We start from the raw sequence: 19,778 nt of genomic DNA, 5'->3' as shown, positions 1-19,778 counted from the left end.
TGTGCCTAATAGGTAGAGGATAGGGTTTGGGTAATCAGGAGGTGAGTTACCTACTGCAGAATTCCACACCTCTGGCCTGCTCTTGCATAGAAACATAGGAATTAGGAGCAGAAGCAATTCTGTCCCTCGAGCGTGCTCCACCATTTAATCAGATCATGGCTGATCTCTTCCTAGTCTCAAATCCAACTCCCTACCTGTTCCCCATATCCCTTTAACCTGTTTCTTTAAAATCAGAAATATATCTATCGCTTTCTTGAAACCATTTAATGATTCAGATTCCACCGCGCTATGGGGCAGCAAGTTCCACAAATTCACCATGCTCTGTGAAAAGTAGTTCCTCATCGCAGTTCAAAAATCTACCGCCTCGCAACCTATATCTGTAACCTCTCGTTGTAGATTGCCCTACAAGTGTGAATATTTGGTCTATGTTTACGTTATCAATCCCTTTTAGTATTTTAATACCTCGATCAGATCCCCTTCTCATCCTTCTAAACTCCCAACGAATATAAGCCCAAGCGGTTTAATCTCCCCTCATAGGTCAACCCTTTCATCGCCAGAAACAATCTGGTAAACCTCCTCTGAACTGTCTCCAAATGCCAACACATCCTTCCTCAAATAAGGAGACCAAAACTGGACACAATACTCAAGATGTGGTCCCACCAACACCCTATACAATTGCAACAACACTGCTCTACTTTTTTTTGAATTTTAGAGTATCCAATTATTTTTTTTCCCAATTAAGGGTCAATTTAGCACGGCCAATCCACCTACTCTGCACATCTTTGGGTTGTGGGGTGGGATCCACGCAGACACTGGGAGAATGTGCAAACTCCACACGGACAGTGACCCAGGGCCGGGATCGAACATGGGACCTGGGCGCTGTGAGGCAGCAGTGCTAACCACTGCGCCACCGTGCCGCCACTCACACTGCTCTACTTTTCGACTCCAGCCCTTTTGCAATAAACGCGAACATTCCATTTGTCTTTTTAATTACATTCTGTACCTGCATACCCACTTTCTGTGATTCACGAACAAAGACACCAACATCCCTCTGCCCAGCCGCATTTTGAGTCTGCTTTCCATTTAGATAATAATTTGCCTTTCTATTTTTTCGGCCAAAATGGATAACCTCACACTTATCTACATTAAACTTCATCTGCCAAATTTTGGCCCATTCTCCCAGCCTACCTATATCCGTCTGTAATACCTTTATCGCCCCTCCACTGCCTTCTTTCCCTCCTATTTCAGTATCATCAACAGATCATTTATATAGAATGTAAACAGCTAATGTCTGAGGACTGACCCCTGAGGCACCCCACGAGTCACAGTTAGTCAGCCAGAGAAGTGCCCATTTATCCCAAACCTCTGCTTTCTCTGTCAGTTAGCCAATCCTCAATCCAATCTAGTACTCTACCCCCAATCCCCTGCGGTCTCACCTTCTGGATCAGCCTTTGATGCGACACCTTGTCAAACCTTGTCTGGTAGCCACAGTATTTATATGGCTAAGTTACTGGTCAATGGTTGCTCCCAGGTGGGAGATTCAGCAATTGGAATTTTGTTGAATGTCATGGGGGAATGGTTGGATACTTGCTTTTTAAGAGATGGTCATTGCCTGACATTTCTATGACATAAATATTACTTGCCATTTATCAGCCCAAGCCTGTGGGTTATCCAGGTCTTGTCACACATGGACATGGATTGCTTCAGTATCTCAGTCATTGCAAATGATACTATGCAACCATCAGAGAATATCCCTATTCAGAATTTATGATTGAAAGAGTTAGTTGAAGATGGTTGGGCCTAGTACACTACCCTGAGGAACTACTGCAGCTATTTCCTGGGACTGAGATGTTTAGCCTTCAACAACAACAATTATTTTCCTTTGTGCTAGGTATGAATCCAGCCAGTGGAAATTTCCCCATGATCCCTATTACTTATATTTCGCTGAAGTTCCTTGACGCTACACTTGGTCAAGGGCAGCCACTTTCATTTCACTTCTTGAGTCCAGCTCTTTTGTCCATGTTTGGACCAAAGCTGTAATGAGGTTCAGAACCATGTGGCCCTGGAGGAGCCAAACTGAGCATTGCTGAGCAAGGTTATTATTGTGCCACTTGATAGTATTGGTAATGGTAACTTCTACCACCTTGCTGATGACCCAAGATAGACTGATGGGTTGTTAATTGACTGGATTGGTTTGTCCTGCCTTTTGTGGATAGGGAATAACTGAGCAATTCTTCACAATATGGGAGGCTGCAACAGGAATGCATTGGAATACTCAAGTCTTCAGATAACAAAGTCATGTTTATGGATGAGCTGAGACAAGGGCATAACCTGCAATGTTATAGAGGTGAAAATAGGTGGGTTTAGTGTTGGAATAGATGAGGGCAGAAGCTTATCTGAAGTGGAAAGACCTTACTCAGAATATTCAAAAAAACATGCTGCACCATTGTCTTACAGTGCTTTGAGGTGAAGCCATAATAGCCCAATCATTTAGGTAAAGCGCTGTGAAACTTAACAGAACTGTTGTCGAGACAAGACGGCCATCACTGATTAATATTTTCAAGGAAACATTTTTACACAGTAACGCATAAAATGAACAGCTCAGAAATAGGCCATTGGTCCAACAGTCCATACCAGCATTCATGCTCCACACGAACCTCCTCCTAATCTTCTTTATTCAACCCCATTGACATATTATTCTATTCCTTCTTCACTCATCTAATTTCTCCTAATCTAGACACCTCGACCACTCACTGTGGTAGCACATTCCACATTTTAACCACTCTCTGGGTGAAGGTGTTTCTTCTGAATTCCCTATTGGATTTATTTTTGACTGTCTTATATTTATAGTCCTTAGTTCCGGTTTCTTCCAGAAGTGGAACCATCGTCTCCCCGTCTCCTCAATCAAACCCTTTCACGATCCAAGCCTTCTTCTCCTTTCTAGAGAAAAGAGCTGCAATCTCTTTAATGTGTCCTAACAGGTATAAAAGCTCTGTTTTACTAGTCTTGTAAATCTTTGTTACAGCTTCTCCAGTGACACTGTATCCTTTCTATGATATAGAGACCAGAACTGCGCTCAGTTCTATCCCTCTAGAAATTAACCCCGATTCATTTTTGCTTTATCAATGGCTTTATTAACCTCCATCACCACTTTTAGTGACCTGTTTATCAGCAGACTGAGATCCCCTTGCTCCTATCCTATTTGGATACATTTCCAAGAAGTATGAAGCCTCCTTCTTCTTCCTACCAAAATGTTTCACCTTACACTTACCTATATTGAAGCTCATTCACTAATTACATCCTCATTCTGCAAGTTTATTAATATCTTCCTTGGCACCTATTCCACTCACTTACTCAGCCAGTGTTTCAGGTGGAACTAGACCACATGCAACCTTGGTTCTCCAGTCAATTCTGGTCCCATGATTCTTTCATAAATAGCACTTCATTCTACTTCTACATTGTTAGCCACTTGCATCTCTATCTCAACCCTTCTGTTCCTGATGACTTCAAACATGTCTTTGTTACCTCTGGGCCCAACCATTCCAATATTCTTCTTGCAGTTCTGCATTCTACTGGTCTTAAAACAATAATAATGTGGCCAGCACCCAATATTGCATGCATCTTGTTCCGGTTCCCCCATTACACAGATCTTCACTGTCAAATTGGCTACCTGCTCTCCTCCTCCAGCATAACATTGTAAATTCTGGTCCTAGTCTTGAGATGTCCTAACTTTCTCTGAAACCTTATCAGGTCCTACATTCCAATGACTCTGCCTATTTTGGTACATTTTTTCTCTCATTAGCCACTAATCGGCAGTTATGTCTTCGAGTGCCTAAGTCTCACTGTCAGGGATTCCCTTCCTAAACCTCATCGAAGAAGGAAAAAAATAAATACGAGAGGTGACCTGCTCCTGCAATTATTAATTTGTCTTATTGTTACCAATTATTACATGTTTTCATGGTATATAACTGTTAGGAAGAGTTCGAAGATCCTTTTAACCAGTTCTTACCTGAGCCTCACAAAAATAATGTTATGCCAACTAATCTGCCATGTACTTAGTTGTGACTACTGAAATAACTTAACATATGATCTCTAGAGTTCAAAGGAAGAGGAGACTTTTATCAAACAGTCCAAACTGGATTCAAATCCAGACAATGAAGATTAGTGCTATATCCACCGCAAAGCCTATTTATTTTCCCTCCCCTTGTCCCATATTCTAACTTTGCCTGGATGTATAACCTGTCGGAATGTTGCTTTAAAAAAAAAAAAAGAGGCATGATGAAGCTTTTTGTCTTGTACTCATCAGGACACTTTGCAAGAATGCCAGTATAAGGCAAAACAACAATTTATACTGTATGAGAAGAGAGTACTGATTGGTTCGCAAGTGGACTCTGATTGGTAGAGCATCACAATGGAGAATGCACCAGTTGATGGTGACTGACAGTTAACTACCAAGCACTGTTTTAAATTTAAACAAGGCAACTTGACCCTGATTGGTCAAGGCATTGCCATGTGGAATGAATCAGGGAACGGCTGTCACTTTTTGTGTCCAGCTGAAACAGGCACCAGATGTGTAAATGTTCATTTTGTCTGCAAGGAACAGGGCCCTGTATAATAATATATGTAGCTTTCAGTAAATGTAAATGCGCCACATTGCAAATCTTAAAATTGGTTGTCAGCGTAATTCTTGGCATGGTGGGGACCAATTAGCAAATGTTGTCCAATTGCAGAATCAAATCTAATGTTGGACACTGTATTTTGAGTTTTGCAGGTACAGGCTGGTTGGGAATGGCCTAATACACGTCGCCTGCCTTTGGGGTGTACAACCTATGCACCGAGCATCACCATGCCACTTAACCTCAGACCCACATTAAGATATTTATCAAACACCATGTCTCAATTGCTGTTTGCAATGGGCAAAGTACAGACCGCATCTAACCAGCCTGTGCTTGCAAAACTCAAAATACGGCGTATAATATTTGACGTGATTCCATGATGGGCAACATTTGCTAAATAATCCTCAGTGTGCTAAAAATTATGTTGATAACTAATTTGAGATTGGTGGTAGGGTTCGCAGTGTGGTGTATTTGTATGTACTGTACACTACTTACATGTGTACACAGGGCCCTGTTCTTTGCAGACAGAAAGAACATGTGCACACATTGTGCCTGTTTCAGCTAAAGAAAGGAAGTAACAGCCATTGGTTGATTTATTCCCTCGGACAATGCCTTGCCTAATCAGGGTCATGCTGCCTGGTTTAAATTTCAAACAATGTTTGAAACTGTGAGTCACCATCAACTGCGTGCATTCTACATGGCAATCAGAGTCCACTTGCCAACCAATCACCATTCTCTTCTCAAACAATATAAACTGCTGTTTTTCCCTTACATTCTTGCAAAATGTCCTGATGAATGTAAGATTCTAACATGTCTCTTTTATCAGCAATATTCAAGTTATGTTCTCCCAAACCACTGGTTTCTCCGAGTCTCCACGCCAAAATCGCGATCGGCGCGGGGGTGGAGAATGGGCGTCAACGACGAAATCCGGTCCGAAGCTGCTCCCGCGATTCTCTGGGGACCAGAAAATCGTGGGTGCGTGGTCAATGTGGCACGGGTAGGGAGCCATTGAGAGGTCCCCACGGCGATTCTCCCAGGAAAACTGGCCGAGTTCCCGACGGCGTGGTTCTAACCACGTTTTGCCTGTCGGGAACGGTCAGTGGCGGCTGCGGACTCAGTCGGGGCGGGGGGATCCTTTATCGGGGTGGCTCATAGATGGCCAGGTAAGCGGTCGGGCGGCACCGATCCGCGGGCGCCTGCGATCTCTGAGGGACGTACTTCGTTCATCATGGTCAGTGGTGTGAGTCCGCCATGTCACATGGGGCGGCGGCCGCCGTGCGTATACTCCCGACCGAAAGTGCAGGGCCCCGTATCCGCAGCCAGAGCTGCCAGGAGCACTCCTGGGCCCTGCTCGCCCCCTGCAGGTAGGAGAATCTCTCTTAAGGAAAGTCCAGAGTGAAACGCCCGCATTTTGACGCTGGCGTGGGGACATAGCCTCATTATTGGAGAATCTCGCCCCATGTCGGAATATGTACCATCTACTCCTTGAATTATTTCCCTTAATTTGAATTATCCATTAATTTAAGGCTACTATGTCCTATGTTTTTCATGTATGGAACGATCTGCCTGGACTGTACACGGAACAATACTTTTCACTGCATCTCGGTACACGTGACAATAAATCTAAATCATCTCCATTATCCAAAATAATAGAATATGCAACAATGTTCCAAGTAAATATTCACTCAATTTCCAGTTTAGTTGCATCGACCTTGCTGCTTTCTCAGTTTGAACAGAGAGCAGTGCGTAGTCAGCTCTCTGTACAATATAGTTCATGACAAAACTAAATATTGTAAATGCAACAGCCATTCACCCAACACTGGATACAGGAAATTTACTATAGCCATATATCAGGCTACTGATGTGGTAAAGCTATTACATGCCTTGCAGATTCTGAAAAATGCAGAGCCTCACAGATATATTACCATCTCTCCTGCCTCACAGATATATTATCATCTCTCCCGTCATCCATGTCTTAGTCACCTTCAGACTCGAATATTCCGGCGATTTTCTGGTCAGACACCCTTCCTCTATCAACTTTAATTTACCCAAAATTCTACTGCTTGTATTTCACCCCAGATGAAGTCCCTGTTCTCACTGATCTGTGGTAGCTCTCAATCTTAACATCTCCAATTTAATATTTTCATTCGTAAGTTTTAATCTCTTTATATCCATACACCTCCCTTTCTCTATGACCTCCTTCTGGCCTTCAACAGTTCCCCCAAGTTCTGTGCTTCTGGTCTCTTGTGCATTAAACTCTCTGAACAACCTACCCCCACCCACAGTGTTCGGCTAGGATGTATGTGGGCTGTCCAATAATCTATGCTCACTAGAATATGGGAAAGGGGAGGAATGAAATAATAGCTTTCATAATTTTATAGTGTACTTCCAAGTTAAATATCTATCAGGTTTTTTTTTGTAAGATAGAGGTGGTGTTTTACACTGAAAAGGATGCCATCACCCATTCCATCTGTACATTTTCTAAGAAGACCTACAAAGTTATGACCAAAAACTCTTACCTAGCACATTGCCAACAGGTACCTCTTGTACACTCTCTAATTCTTTTCCCATTAACAGGAACAAGTCCTCCACTGTGCAATGAGCCAGGTGTGGGATCGACAGGTCATCACCAGGTGAACAGCTTTCCGACAACTGAATAAATAAATATGAATTAGTACAAGTGCCAAAATCTGGGTTTTTAAAAAATATATATTTTATTACAAACATGTATCAAAACAGGTTAGAGCGAATAAACAGCCTGGGAAACATACTTCTCAACAATCAACTATACAGTCTGTACAGATCTGTCACTTTTTTCACCTCCCCTCCCCCGTGACGAACAGCCCGTCAAACACAGTCACAAGCACCCCCCCCACCTTTCTGCAAAGCCTCCAGAAGAGCCCCTTAACTCATACTTTATCTTCTCCAGCAAAATTCGCGGCCGTGCAATCAGAGAGGCGAAGGCCAAGACATCGGCCTTCCTCCTCTCCATGAGCTCCGGCTTCTCTGAAACACCAAATATCGCACCAAAGGGTCCGGGTCCACCTCCTCCTCCACTATCCTGGCTAAGACCATAAACACTCCAGCCCAGAATCTTCCCAATTTTTCACAACCCCAAAACATATGTGCGTGATTTGCTGGCCCCAGCCCACACCTCTCACACTCATCTGCTACCCCTTGAAAGAACCCACTCATTCTCGCCCGAGTCAGATGCACCCTGTGCACCACCTTAAACTGTATCAGGCTCAACCTTGCACAAGAGGATGTCCCGTTTACCCTTCGCAGTGCCTCACTCCATACTCCCCAATTGATCTCCGCTTCCCATTTCTCCTTGATCTTCACCACCCGCTCGCCTCCCTGCTCCCCCAGCCACTTGTATATATCCCCAATTCTTCCCTCCCCTTCCACACCCAGAAGCAGAGTCACTCCAGCAGGGTGTATCCCAGCAACCTAGGGAACTCCCTCCAGACCTTTCGCACAAAGTCCCTAACCTGCAGATACCCGAACTCACTCCCCCTCGGCAGTTCTACCCTCTTCCTTAGCTCCTCGAGACTGATGAACCCTTCCTCCAAATACAGATTACTCATCTTGACCAGCCCCACTTCCCTCCAACTCCTGTACACACTATCCATCACCCCCGGCTCAAACCCATGATTCTCTCACAGCGGCGTTAGAACCAACATCACTTTCACCCTAAAAAGCCTCTTCAACTGATTCCATATCTTCACCGTGGACTGCACCACCGGGCTCCCTGAATACCTACTCGGAGCCATTGGCAATGCTGCTGTCACCTTAACCCTCAAACTAGACCCCTTACAAGATTCCTCCTCCAATCTAACCCACTTTACCCCTTCTCCTTCCCACCACGGCGCAAAATCTGTTTCTGGTAAGCTCACTGTATATATTCTTATCTTGATCAATAACCGAAGGATAACAGAAATCTACAAAGATGTGTCAAATCGATAGAAGTTACATTTCTCTGCATCAGCCAACAAGATAAATTCTTAAGTCATCAGAAATCATGTCATACTGTATTGCTGCTGATCAAATAATGAATTTTAAATCAGGAGTCTGAGTATCCATTACTGTCTATTTGAGCACCTTTACTATCCTTCTGAGCATTACCCAAACTTCTAGAAGCTGGAACATGTTCAAACAAAACAGCATATCAAGAGACTGAGGTCACATTAACAGGCCATTCAAACTTGGCTGCTGAAGTTTACGGCACAATCTCAATGTCTTCAGCATGCTGTCATACATTTAGCAATCAATGATGACATCAGATAAACGTGGGAGACAAAACCTGCTACAATGTCTAATATTATGAAACGGTTTGCATTCATTTTAGAATTGTTCCCCCAAGCACTTTTATAAATAGTAGAACTTAATGTAGATCGCCATTTCCTTTGTGGCACAGAGGTGTGGACTGGTAAAATTACATACATGCTATCGTCAACAAGTATGATGCTGCACCACACTAGGTGCGCTATAAATACGTCAGATTCCTTTCAGTAATTTAAAGTCAAATGCTCAGAATTTTGCTAAAACTTAAATGAGCATGCATTTTGAAGTTATCAACTTTAGTGTTTCTATAAGTATCTTGCTGTAATTGATTTTCCATTGCTTTAGGGGATATTTTTGATTTCACTGCAGCGACGTTGACATGAATCTCTAACGATTTGGATTTGTGTAGTGCCTCTCATGTAGAAAAACCTTTCCTGAGGATATGGGTTTCGAAAAAAGTACTGTTTTTAGAGGGCTGAGGTTTGGAAGCATTGCAATAGTTGAGTATCAAGCATCAAAGGTATTGATTTGAGCAACAGATGAGCTGAGGCAGGTGATGTTACAGAAGTGGAAGCAGCTAGTCTTTGTAATGGAGAGGAAACTCAGCTCAGATTTGAATAGATCACCAAGCTGTATGCGTTCTGAGCAGCCTGCGACAGTGACTGTGAAGGCGATCAAATTCAAGGCAAAGGTATGCGGTTGGAGATGACAATACCAAAGGGCAGTGTTGCTCTTATTAGCCTTAGTTTTATTAGCTCTGATTATGTCACCTTTGCTCAGGAGTCGCCAGGTATCTTTCTGATACCGCCACGTGGTTCAAGCTCGAGTTATGATTAATAAGTCAACACACCGCTTAGTAAGATTGAAATCAACGGTCATTTATTATGTACAACAATAAATGCTTACACAATAATCCTACTGTCTATATCGAAACCTACCACTACTGGCCAATACTTAACTTTAGGAGATGGCCCACCAGGTCAGGGAAACGAATGGTTTATCGAATTGGATCTGGCCTGCGGGATTCAAAAGGCTGATACGGGTCGATGGCTAGGAATCTCTATCGGGTAGCGATCGCTGGAGTCAGACTTACTGTTTCTGGTCGATGTTCTTGCGAAGGTTGCGAGCAGGTGAAGAAGGGAGAGAGAGAGAGAGATCTGAACTTGGCCCCTCACTTTATAGGGCCCAGGGGCTTCCTGCCTCTCGGGGCGGCCCTTGACACTGAGTCCAAAATGATTGGACTTGTTCACACTGACTGGGTTCGATATGCTCCAATAATGGGGCGATTCCTCGATCGGGGGGGGGGGTGGTCGTTCACCTGTCTTTGTTTCGGCCACTGCAGGCGCCGACAGGTCTGGCCCGGCATTCAATTGCTAATATGTTGCAATTGTTCCCGGGGATAGCCGATTAAACTGCAGATGTCTGGGTTGATGTGCTGCTAATAGTCTTGAGTATCGATCTGGGCCGACTTCCCCAGAGCCAAATACACTATTCTGTCTGCAGCTGTCCGTTTGTGTCCTGTTGGCTGCTTTTCCCATCAGCCTTTTCGGTTAGCCGTTTTAACATCGGGTTTTGGCCAAATTAATAGGAAATCAGCCATTTTAGGTGGCTACAGTCCCTCCTTGTGATCCTAACGCGAAGCGTGAAAGATCACATAAATTTTGTCCTTTCCGTTCCCTGACTGGACTGGGGGGGTGGGGGGGGGGGGGCACCACCTACATGGCCACTATTCTGACCCTAGCTATGCACAAAAATTTACCTAAACAATTCTTGAGGGCGCTATATCTAAAAAAATAAAAACTTGGAACCTCTAATTTTACCTAAATACACTCATCAAGCATTGCATCATCCTATCTCTCTAAAACATACAACAATCATGACATTCAACATATTCTTTCCTGGCTTGGCAGTCAAGCTCAGGATCATACATTTTTCTTTTCTTGTTACAGGTAGTTTTGTACATCTTTTATTTACAGGAAAAAGTGCTTGTTCTTCATTTTTGTATTATAGGTCGCGGGGGGGTCTGGGGTCTGGTCATAGCCGAACATAGGGGATTGGATCCGATATACCGGGGTTCGAGCGCGGTACGCTCTCCTTCTCCACTTGCGGAGGCACATAGTCTGCACTGCACAGCAGAGTATTGCCAACGCTAATAGTGCTTCAATAACGTACGACAGGGAGTACCAAGTTATGAACTTGGCACACCAGGATAGTGCAGCGTGGCTGGTGACTGGGCCCTCGGTACTGTGGGGCAGTGAAACATTAACGGTAGGGGGGTTTGGAGTAATGGGGTCCGCGTTCCCGCGCAACCAAATGTCCAAATAAAAGATGTTGAGCACGATGAAATAAGTCCTCATGGCTGTCCTCCTTTTTCTTTCTTTGTGTTCTCTGTTTTCACCGGTCCTGGAGCTTCTGGAGTTCTGTAAAAGAAGCATAGTATCTGTAACTACCTTGGTATAATATCCGGTATGTTGGTGTGTCTGTCCTTCAAGGCCAATTATTCCCTTATAATTGGTCACTCTATGTGACTCCCTCATTTTTTTTTTTTCCAAAACAAATGTTAGGACACGGCACACTTCCCAATGGTGGACCAGTGCTAAGTTTATGATCGAAATGTTCCTGGATGTAAATAGCATTTGGCAGCAACCCAAAGGTTGCCTAAATAAATAAAACTGTTTTTGAAAGGAAAAGGTCGAATGAGGTGCGTATGGGCTGCGACAGGTAAGATTTGGATGGAGTCCCCGGGTGGGTCGGCTAGCAATACCGTATCTCCCCTACCCGAGCGTTTTTGACCAACGGGGGGGTCCCCAGGCAGGGCAGGTCTCACGTCGTTTCTCCACTGCCAGAGCAACCGACAAGAACGGGCAAAAATGTAGTCATCATGGTGGGGTTGCTGCTGTGATTCTCCCGTCAAATCAGATCGGGCATCTGGCACTTGAACCAGTACCAGCTGAAAAGCTAGTGCTGTGCTTCTACCATCGAATCAGAACGGGCGTCCGGTCTGCTGACCAGGTATCTGCAGATAAGCTAGTTCCGCTGAACAAGCGTCTGGTCTGTTGACCAGGTATCTGTGGACAAGTTAGTACAATTGTGGTATCTGTGGACAAGTTGTACCGCTGAAGAAGCGTCTGGCTGCGGTGGGGGTGTTGGAAAGAGCTAAAAAGTTTCAGGTGAATGGGTGTGTGACGGTGAGAAAAAATTCTCCTGTCGGACGAACAACACTTAAACAAACATACAAACAACGTAAAACATCCTGCGGGTTCCATCAGGAAGGACAACACTTTTCCCCAAGTGTCTCCTTTAAATCATCATGTGGACACCTCAGTTTTCTGTTGCAAACAGGGTCGCAAAGGGGTTGGCGGATTGGGGGTCTGACTCGAGGTCGTCCCCTTCTCCCGGGTGCCAGACTCTGGAGTGAAGTAGGGTGGAAGGGGCGGCTTGGTGTGAGTTGGGGTCGCTCTCGTCGTTGCGGACGAGTCCATAGGTGTTGTCGCGGTGCCAATGCGTATTGTCGAGTTGGGTGGGGACAAAGTCGGGGTCGTCCATGTGGTTCGGTGGTCGGTGGTGTGGTTTATTTAAGAAAGTGATGAGGAAGGGATCACTGGAGTCGAACTCTGAGTCGCTGGGTGTGGGACCAGGGTAGTAGGGAGGCATGCTGTGGCTGTCGTCAAGAGTCACAGTCGCTGTCTGTGCTGCTGCAGTCTGTGGGCGTTCCGGGGCGGAGTGTAGAATTTGGGGGTGGAGTCGAGGGCGAGTCCGTGTCTGGGCTGGACGTGGTGGGGGTTGGTCTGGCTACGTGGGCTGTGGGCGGGGTGTGGTCTGCTGCGTCAAGCATGACGTGGTGGGCGTGGTTTGACTGAGCCCCATAAACCTTCAACTGGTTAATATGAAACCAGGCAGTCTTACCATTTGGGTATTTGATTTTATATACCGATGGGCTTACTTTATCCGTAATGGAGTACGGACCCGAGTATTTCGGAGACAGAAATGTGCTGGGGTTATACACAGACAACATTACTTGTTGTCCTATATTATACTCCGTTGCATATACTGCCTTATCAAAACAGGCCTTGCTCGGTTTCCTTTTAGTGCCCAATTTAACAGCGGCTGCTAACTGAGCCGTTTTTACATTCGCAAGTAATTGCTCGATGGCTTTCTCATGGGTGAGGGCCGTAACTTCAGGGCTGGTCAGGTCTAAACCCAACAAGTACTCTGTCCCTTTCATGGGGCGTCCGGTCATGAGGGTGTGTGGGGTGTAACCTGTGGAGGTGCAAACAGTGTTACGCAAAAACATCAGCGCAAAGGGTAGGACAGAATCCCAAGTGGTGTTGTTCTGCTGGACCATTTTTCTAAGGATGGTTTTTAGGGTCCGATTCATGCACTCCACTATACCACTCGATTGTGGGTGGTACGCAATGTGAAATTTTTGGGTTATGCCAAATATCGTGAGGACGTTCTGCATGACCCGTCCCGTAAAGTGAGAACCTTGGTCCGACTCAATACTGCGGGGGAGTCCCCATCTTGTAAAGATGTGGTGGGTTAGGATTTTGGCTGTGGTTTTTGCGGTGTTGGTGCGGGCTGGAAATGCTTCCACCCACTTTGTAAAAGTGTCTATGACCACCAGAACATATTTATAGCCATTCCTGCAAGGGGGCAATGGACCTATAAAATCGATCTGGAGGTTAGTCCAGGGGCCGTTAACGGGTCGGGTGTGGCTGAGGTGTGCCTTTTTGGCATACCTATCTGGGTTGTTCTGAGCGCAGATGAGGCAATTCTCAATGTAATGGGATACATACTCTTTGAGATTTGGCCACCAACAAAGCTGTTTGCGGTGGGCTGCGGTGGGTTCGATCCCCTGGTGTCCATGGCCATCATGGAATAAACAGATTATTTGGTTCCTATCCTGCTCAGGGACTACATAAAGGGTGTCCTTTAGCACCACACTGTCATGTGGTTATTGCATTTCTGTACCTCTTGTATGAGGCTGGAAACGTCCCTTTCACGATTTCAGTGAGAGCGCTATCCTGCTTCTGGGCCTCTACTAGATCTTCGATCCTAGTCTGCGCGACCTGAACTGCACTCACTGGCGCACTCACTGGGGCGCTTTCGGGGGGCTTCCAAAAGTACCCATGCCTGGATCCTGCCTTAGCCAGTGCGTCGGCGTTTACATTTCCAGGGGGGGAGGAACGATGGTGGCTGCGGACTTTTATAATGCCAAAGGTCCGGTTCTTGGCTTTTTGCAAAATATGGCGGAGTAATGGGGCTGAGGGGAGGGGTTTCCCATCCGCGGAAACAAATCCTCTTGTTTCCCAGACGGGCAGAAATTCAGTGAGGCTGTTGCACACGTATAGACTGTCTGAATATATGTCTGCTGGGCTGGGGAAGGAATCTGGGTGCTCTACAATGTAAGCGATGGCCGCAAGCTCTGCTGCCTGCGCGCCTAAGTGCCCGGGTAATTTTAATGCGATTTCCTCGAGGGAGCGTCCTTGCACGTCCTCCACATAAATCCCACAATCTGTTATGCGTTGCCCATCCAGGACTGTGGAAGATCCATCCACATAGATCCTAATGGGATCACACGTGTCCGGGTGAGGGGGGCTTTGAGATGGAGTGGCTAGTTTCCTGGGGGGTGTTTTCGCGATAAAGGGGCCTGTATTATGGTGGGGCGAGATGATTTCACACTCATGGGGGGTTCCGGGGTACTGTAGATTGTCCGCAAAGTATGTGTGTGTCTTGGTCCGTTTGACTGTGATGTCCCGTCCTTGTAAGAGAAGAGTCCATTTAGCAGTGCGGATTTGGCTGACGGTACCGTCTTTAAGTCGTCCGTCTAGTAAAGGTTGCGTGGGGGTGTGCTCGGTCAAAATGGAGATGGGGTTCAGTCCGGTAATGTATGAGAAGTACTGGACTGCCCAGAAAACTGCGAGCAGGTGCCTCTCACAGGCTGAGAATCCCTGCTCCACAGCATCTAAAATTCGGGAGGCATAAGCCGCGGGTCTTAGCTGGTCGTGCCGTTCCTGCAGGACACGGCTGAAAGGGTGCGGTCGGTGGTCGCTACCTCTATTGCGTAAGGGGAAAGCGGGTCGGGAACTTGTAGTGCGGGGGCGGCTATGAGTGCCTGTTTTAATGATTCCACAGCATCCGTATGCTGCAGACGCCATTCCCAGGGGGCTCCTTTCTTTAGGAGGTCTGAGAGGGGCGCTGCCTTGCTGGCGAAACCGTCAATGTGGTTTCGGCAGTAGCCAACCAGTCCTAAAAACGACCGAAGGGCTGAAACGTGTTGGGGCAGGGGCAATTTAGCAATCAAGGCAATTCTTTTGTGCTCGATCTCGCGTTTGCAGTGTGTGATAACAGTACCCAAAAATACCACTTTCTCTTCCAATATCTGGGCCTTTTTGGGGTTTACTTTACAGCCAATGGAATGTAGTAATTCCAGGAGTTCGGACAGAAGCTCAATGTGCTCTTCCTTTGTGTCTGTCTGCAGTAGTAGATCGTCTACATACTGTACCAGACATTCGGGGCGAGAAAATTTCGCTAGTCCATTTGCCAGCTGTCGGTGGAAAATGGAGGGGGAGTTGTGGAAGCCTTGTGGCAGGCATGTCCACGTGTATTGCTGCGCTCGGAAAGTGAAGGCAAATTGTATACTGGCACGCCTTTGCCAATGGAATGGACCAGAACCCATTACTGACGTCCAAAACCGTGAAATATCGGGCATGGAGTCCCTGTTTGAGCATGGTCTCGGGACTTGTTGCAACGCTGGGGGCTGCTACGGGGGTGACTTTATTGAGTTCCCGATAATCTATGGTCAAGTGCCATGATCCGTCGGGCTTCCTTACTGGCCAAATCGGGGCATTATTAGTTGAGGCTACCGATCTTAGGACGCCCTGCTCTAATAAACTTTCTATAACCTTTAGGATTTCTCCCTCTGCTTCTAGGGGGAATCCGTACTGCTTTTGGGGTCTAGGGTCCGGTCCTGTTATTTGTACGGAGCCAGTCATCCGTCCACAGTCGTGTTTGTGGGTCGCGAATGCTGCCCTGTTTTTTTGCAGGACTGCCCTAACCTGTCGGTCCGTGCTGAGTGTGCTGGGGTTGAACAAAAACTCGACCACTGCACTAGTTTTGTTCATATAGTCCCCTATGGTGAGCGTTGCGGGGGCTCTAGCGGACTTCGCCATCTTCCAGACACACTGGTTGACTGGGTCGGAAGATAGGTGGTGGGAATTCATGAAGTCGATCCCTAAAATGTGCTCTGCTGTTGGGGGCAGGTTGACTAAAACAACGGGGTGTTTTGTGTTAATGGTTCCGAGTTGGATGGGTACAGGGGTTGTGATGTGTCCCTGCTGTGAGTGGCCTGTAAAGCCGCTGAGGGTGATAGTGGCTGTGGTGGGCCACGTGTCCTTACCAAGGGTGGAGGAATTTAAGGTGATGCGGGACCCTCCTGTGTCCCAGAGAAGCTCGATCGGCTGTCCCCTAACTTTTGCTGCGACTACGGGTCGTCCTGACCTATCCCAAAGGGTATCTCAGACCCAACTGGGGGAGCCTGTACACCGTCAGTCCGTTCCGGTCAAGTCTGTCTGATCCGACTGGGCGCTAACACTATGTATGGGTTCTGCCTTTTTCTTATTGATAGTGACTGTCTGTTGAGCTCTCTGTGGTTTTTTAGGGGCCTTGCATTCTTTGGCAGAAACCTATCCCAAAGGGTATCTCAGACCCAACTGGGGGAGCCTGTACACCGTCAGTCCGTTCCGGTCAAGTCTGTCTGATCCGACTGGGCGCTAACACTATGTATGGGTTCTGCCTTTTTCTTATTGATAGTGACTGTCTGTTGAGCTCTCTGTGGTTTTTTAGGGGCCTTGCATTCTTTGGCAAAATATCCCAACTGTCCGCAATTGTAGCATTCTTGCGGTTTTGCTGGGGGGGCTGCTCTTTCCCTCGTTTACCCAGTCAGGGTTGTGAAGGGTGGTTCTCACTGCCTGCACGTCTGCGGCGGCTTGTTTTTCCTCGGGGGTTCTAGCGGCGGGTTTATTGTGAGCCGACTGTTCCCAAACGCGGGACAATCTTTTGACCACCCACTTCTCATTTTGAGCCTCCTCCGAGGGGTCATAATTACTACAGGCATTCTGTCCTGCTTCCGTGGCATGGGAGATAAGGGCGCGGGTCCATTTGGCCATATTGTCTGCGGACAAATGGGCACGGTCTAAGTTTCCGAAAACGGCTTCAAAGTGAATCCACAAGCGTCCTGCGAACGCTGTGGGGTGTTCAGACATTTTCTGTCTGCACTTATTTAGGCCATCTACGCCCCGGTTATACCCGATCGCATCCAGGATTGCGGTATGCATTTCTGCAAGGGTGCCTCCTCCTACATTCTGTGGGTCGGGAAGGGCTGCTGCGACCGATGGGTCTAAGCTGAGGACTGTGAGCTTAACCTGCTCTTCCTCATCCAGGCCGTACAAGGTCGCCTGGTGTTTGACGGTGGCAAAGAAATGGTGGGGGTCTGAGGCGGGAAGGAACGGTGTGATTTTAGTACACGCGTCCTGTAATTGGGTCACTGTGAGGGGGGTGGAATATAGGACTTCCCCCTCGTCTGCTGTGGCTGTGCAGTGGGTTGTTACAGAGTTCATGGGAGCCTGTACTACCTGCTGTGTGGGGGGTTGGGGTGCTTTCCTCCTTTGGGGCTTTCCTTGCGCACATGTCCCCTGAACATATCTCTGCGCTGTCTCCTGCAATTCTTCCCAATCAGGGCCGTCTTCCTGTTCTAAACTTTCCCCAAAGGTTTCTTGGAATCCCTTTTGGACAGAAAGCATTGATTGCAGGTGTGCAATTTGCTTTCGGCACTTCACGTGGTCTAAGGTGCTCTGCCTTTGTTCCGTGGTTGCAGCGTGGAGCGCTCTCAAGGCTGCCTTGAGATCACTACATTGCTTCTGTAGCGTCTCCACCTGCTTCTCTGTCTCTTTCTTAACCAGGACTGCACGCTGCGTGTCCTGATAAGCCTTCTCATACTGGGATTGAAAACTGCTTAAATGCGCCAGACAAGGCTGGTGACCCCGTTTGGCGTCAGCCACCTCTTCGTCCTTGGCTTCTAACAGCCTTTTCAGTTCCAGGTTCTCTTTTTCCATCTCGCATACATCGATTTTACTCATACGATGTATGCCTTCTATTTCTTTTCGGAGCGTCCTGACGACCTCCTCTGTGCCTCGCAATTGTGCCATACAGGACACGATTGCCACCGGCTTGCGCGCTTTTGCTAAGCTTTTCTTATGAATTTCACTCATGTTCTCCCACCAAGTATGCCCTATACTTCCGGGACCTGAGTCGTCATTATTACAGAAACCGCTCCACACGGGCCATCCTTTGCCCTGTAGAAATTTCCGAATTTCCACTTCCCAAATGGGACACTGTCCCACTTTAATCTTGCTAATCGGTGCGACAGCAAATTCTTCGGGGTTCATGAGGCGTTGCATTGCCTGCATGGCCAGCTCTCTTATCTGCTCACTACGTTCAAATTTGGAACAGGGGGCTAAGGTGGTGTCGTAGATGCGGGTACGGCTTGCGCTAATTTCCGAAAATACAGACTTCCGACAGTTTTGACGCAACACAATCTATCAGTTTTACCTTATAACACTGTTAGTTACGCATGCATACACACACTTCCGAATTGTGAATTATTAACCAGAACCGTTTGAACACTTGTGGTTTTTTTTTTTTGCTTCCAATTGGATTCTATTCAAATTTCTGGGGTTTTCCCGGAGTGGTTTTCCACTTCTATGTCGGGTCCCGGCGGAGTCGCCAATTATGTTGCTCTTATTAGCCTTCGTTTTATTAGCTCTGATTATGTCACCTTTGCTCACGAGTCGCCAGGTATCTTTCTGATACCGCCATGTGGTTCAAGCTCGAGTTATGATTAATAAGTCAACACACCTCTTAGTAAGATTGAAATCAACGGTCATTTATTATGTACAACAATAAATGCTTTCACAATAATCCTACTGTCTATATCGAAACCTACCACTACTGGCCAATACTTAACTTGAGGAGATGGCCCACCAGGTCAGGTAAACAAATGGTTTATCGAATTGGATCTGGCCTGCGGGATTCAAAAGGCTGATACGAGTCGATGGCTAGGAATCTCTATCGGGTAGCGATTGCTGGAGTCAGACTTACTGTTTCTGGTTGATGTTCTTGCGAAGGTTGCTAGCAGGTGAAGAAGGGAGAGAGAGAGAGAGAGATCTGAACTTGGCCCCTCACTTTATAGGGCCCAGGGGCTTCCCACCTCTCGGGGCGGCCCTTGACCCTGAGTCCCAAATGATTGGACTTGTTCCCACTCACTGGGTTCGATATGCTCCAATAATGGGGCGATTCCTCGATCGGGGGGTGGCCGTTCACCTGTCTTTGTTTCGGCCACTGCAGGCGCCGACAGGTCTGGCCCGGCATTCAATTGCTAATATGTTGCAATTGTTCCTGGGGATAGCCGATTAAACTGCAGACGTCTGGGTTGATGTGCTGCTAATAGTCTTGAGTATCGATCTGGGCCGACTTCCCCAGAGCCGAATACGCTATTCTGTCTGCAGCTGTCCGTTTGTGTCCTGTTGGCTGCTTTTCCCATCAGCCTTTTCGGTTAGCCGTTTTAAATCGGGTTTTGGCCAAATTAATAGGGAATCAGCCATTTTAGGTGGCTACAGCAGTGTACAGATAACGTAGAGGAGGGGACCAAGACTAGATCCTTTGTAACGCTGGAAGCATGGAGCAGCATGGCAGCACAGTGGATAGCCCTGTTGCTTCACAGCTTCAGGGTCCCAGGTTTGATTCCCGGCTTGGGTCACGGTCTGTGCAGAGTCTGCACGTTCTCCCTGTGTCTGTGTAGGTTTCCTCTGGGTGCTCCGG

General features: G+C 46.9%; 1 protein-coding gene across 3 annotated transcripts in view; it reads right to left on the bottom strand.

The window, feature by feature from the left end:
* Positions 1-19,778, bottom strand: part of efl1 (elongation factor like GTPase 1) — a 450,668-nt gene that overhangs the window by 204,981 nt on the left and 225,909 nt on the right. For all 3 annotated transcript variants that reach the window (XM_072468746.1, XM_072468749.1, XM_072468748.1), the window contains exon 15: positions 7,136-7,268. In XM_072468746.1, coding sequence (XP_072324847.1) covers positions 7,136-7,268 — 133 coding nt within the window. The remainder of the gene's footprint in view (positions 1-7,135; positions 7,269-19,778) is intronic.

Source organism: Scyliorhinus torazame, chromosome 12 (assembly GCF_047496885.1).
Source record: "Scyliorhinus torazame isolate Kashiwa2021f chromosome 12, sScyTor2.1, whole genome shotgun sequence".
NCBI classification, from domain to species: Eukaryota; Metazoa; Chordata; class Chondrichthyes; order Carcharhiniformes; family Scyliorhinidae; genus Scyliorhinus; species Scyliorhinus torazame.
This window is presented reverse-complemented; position numbering and strand designations above follow the sequence as displayed.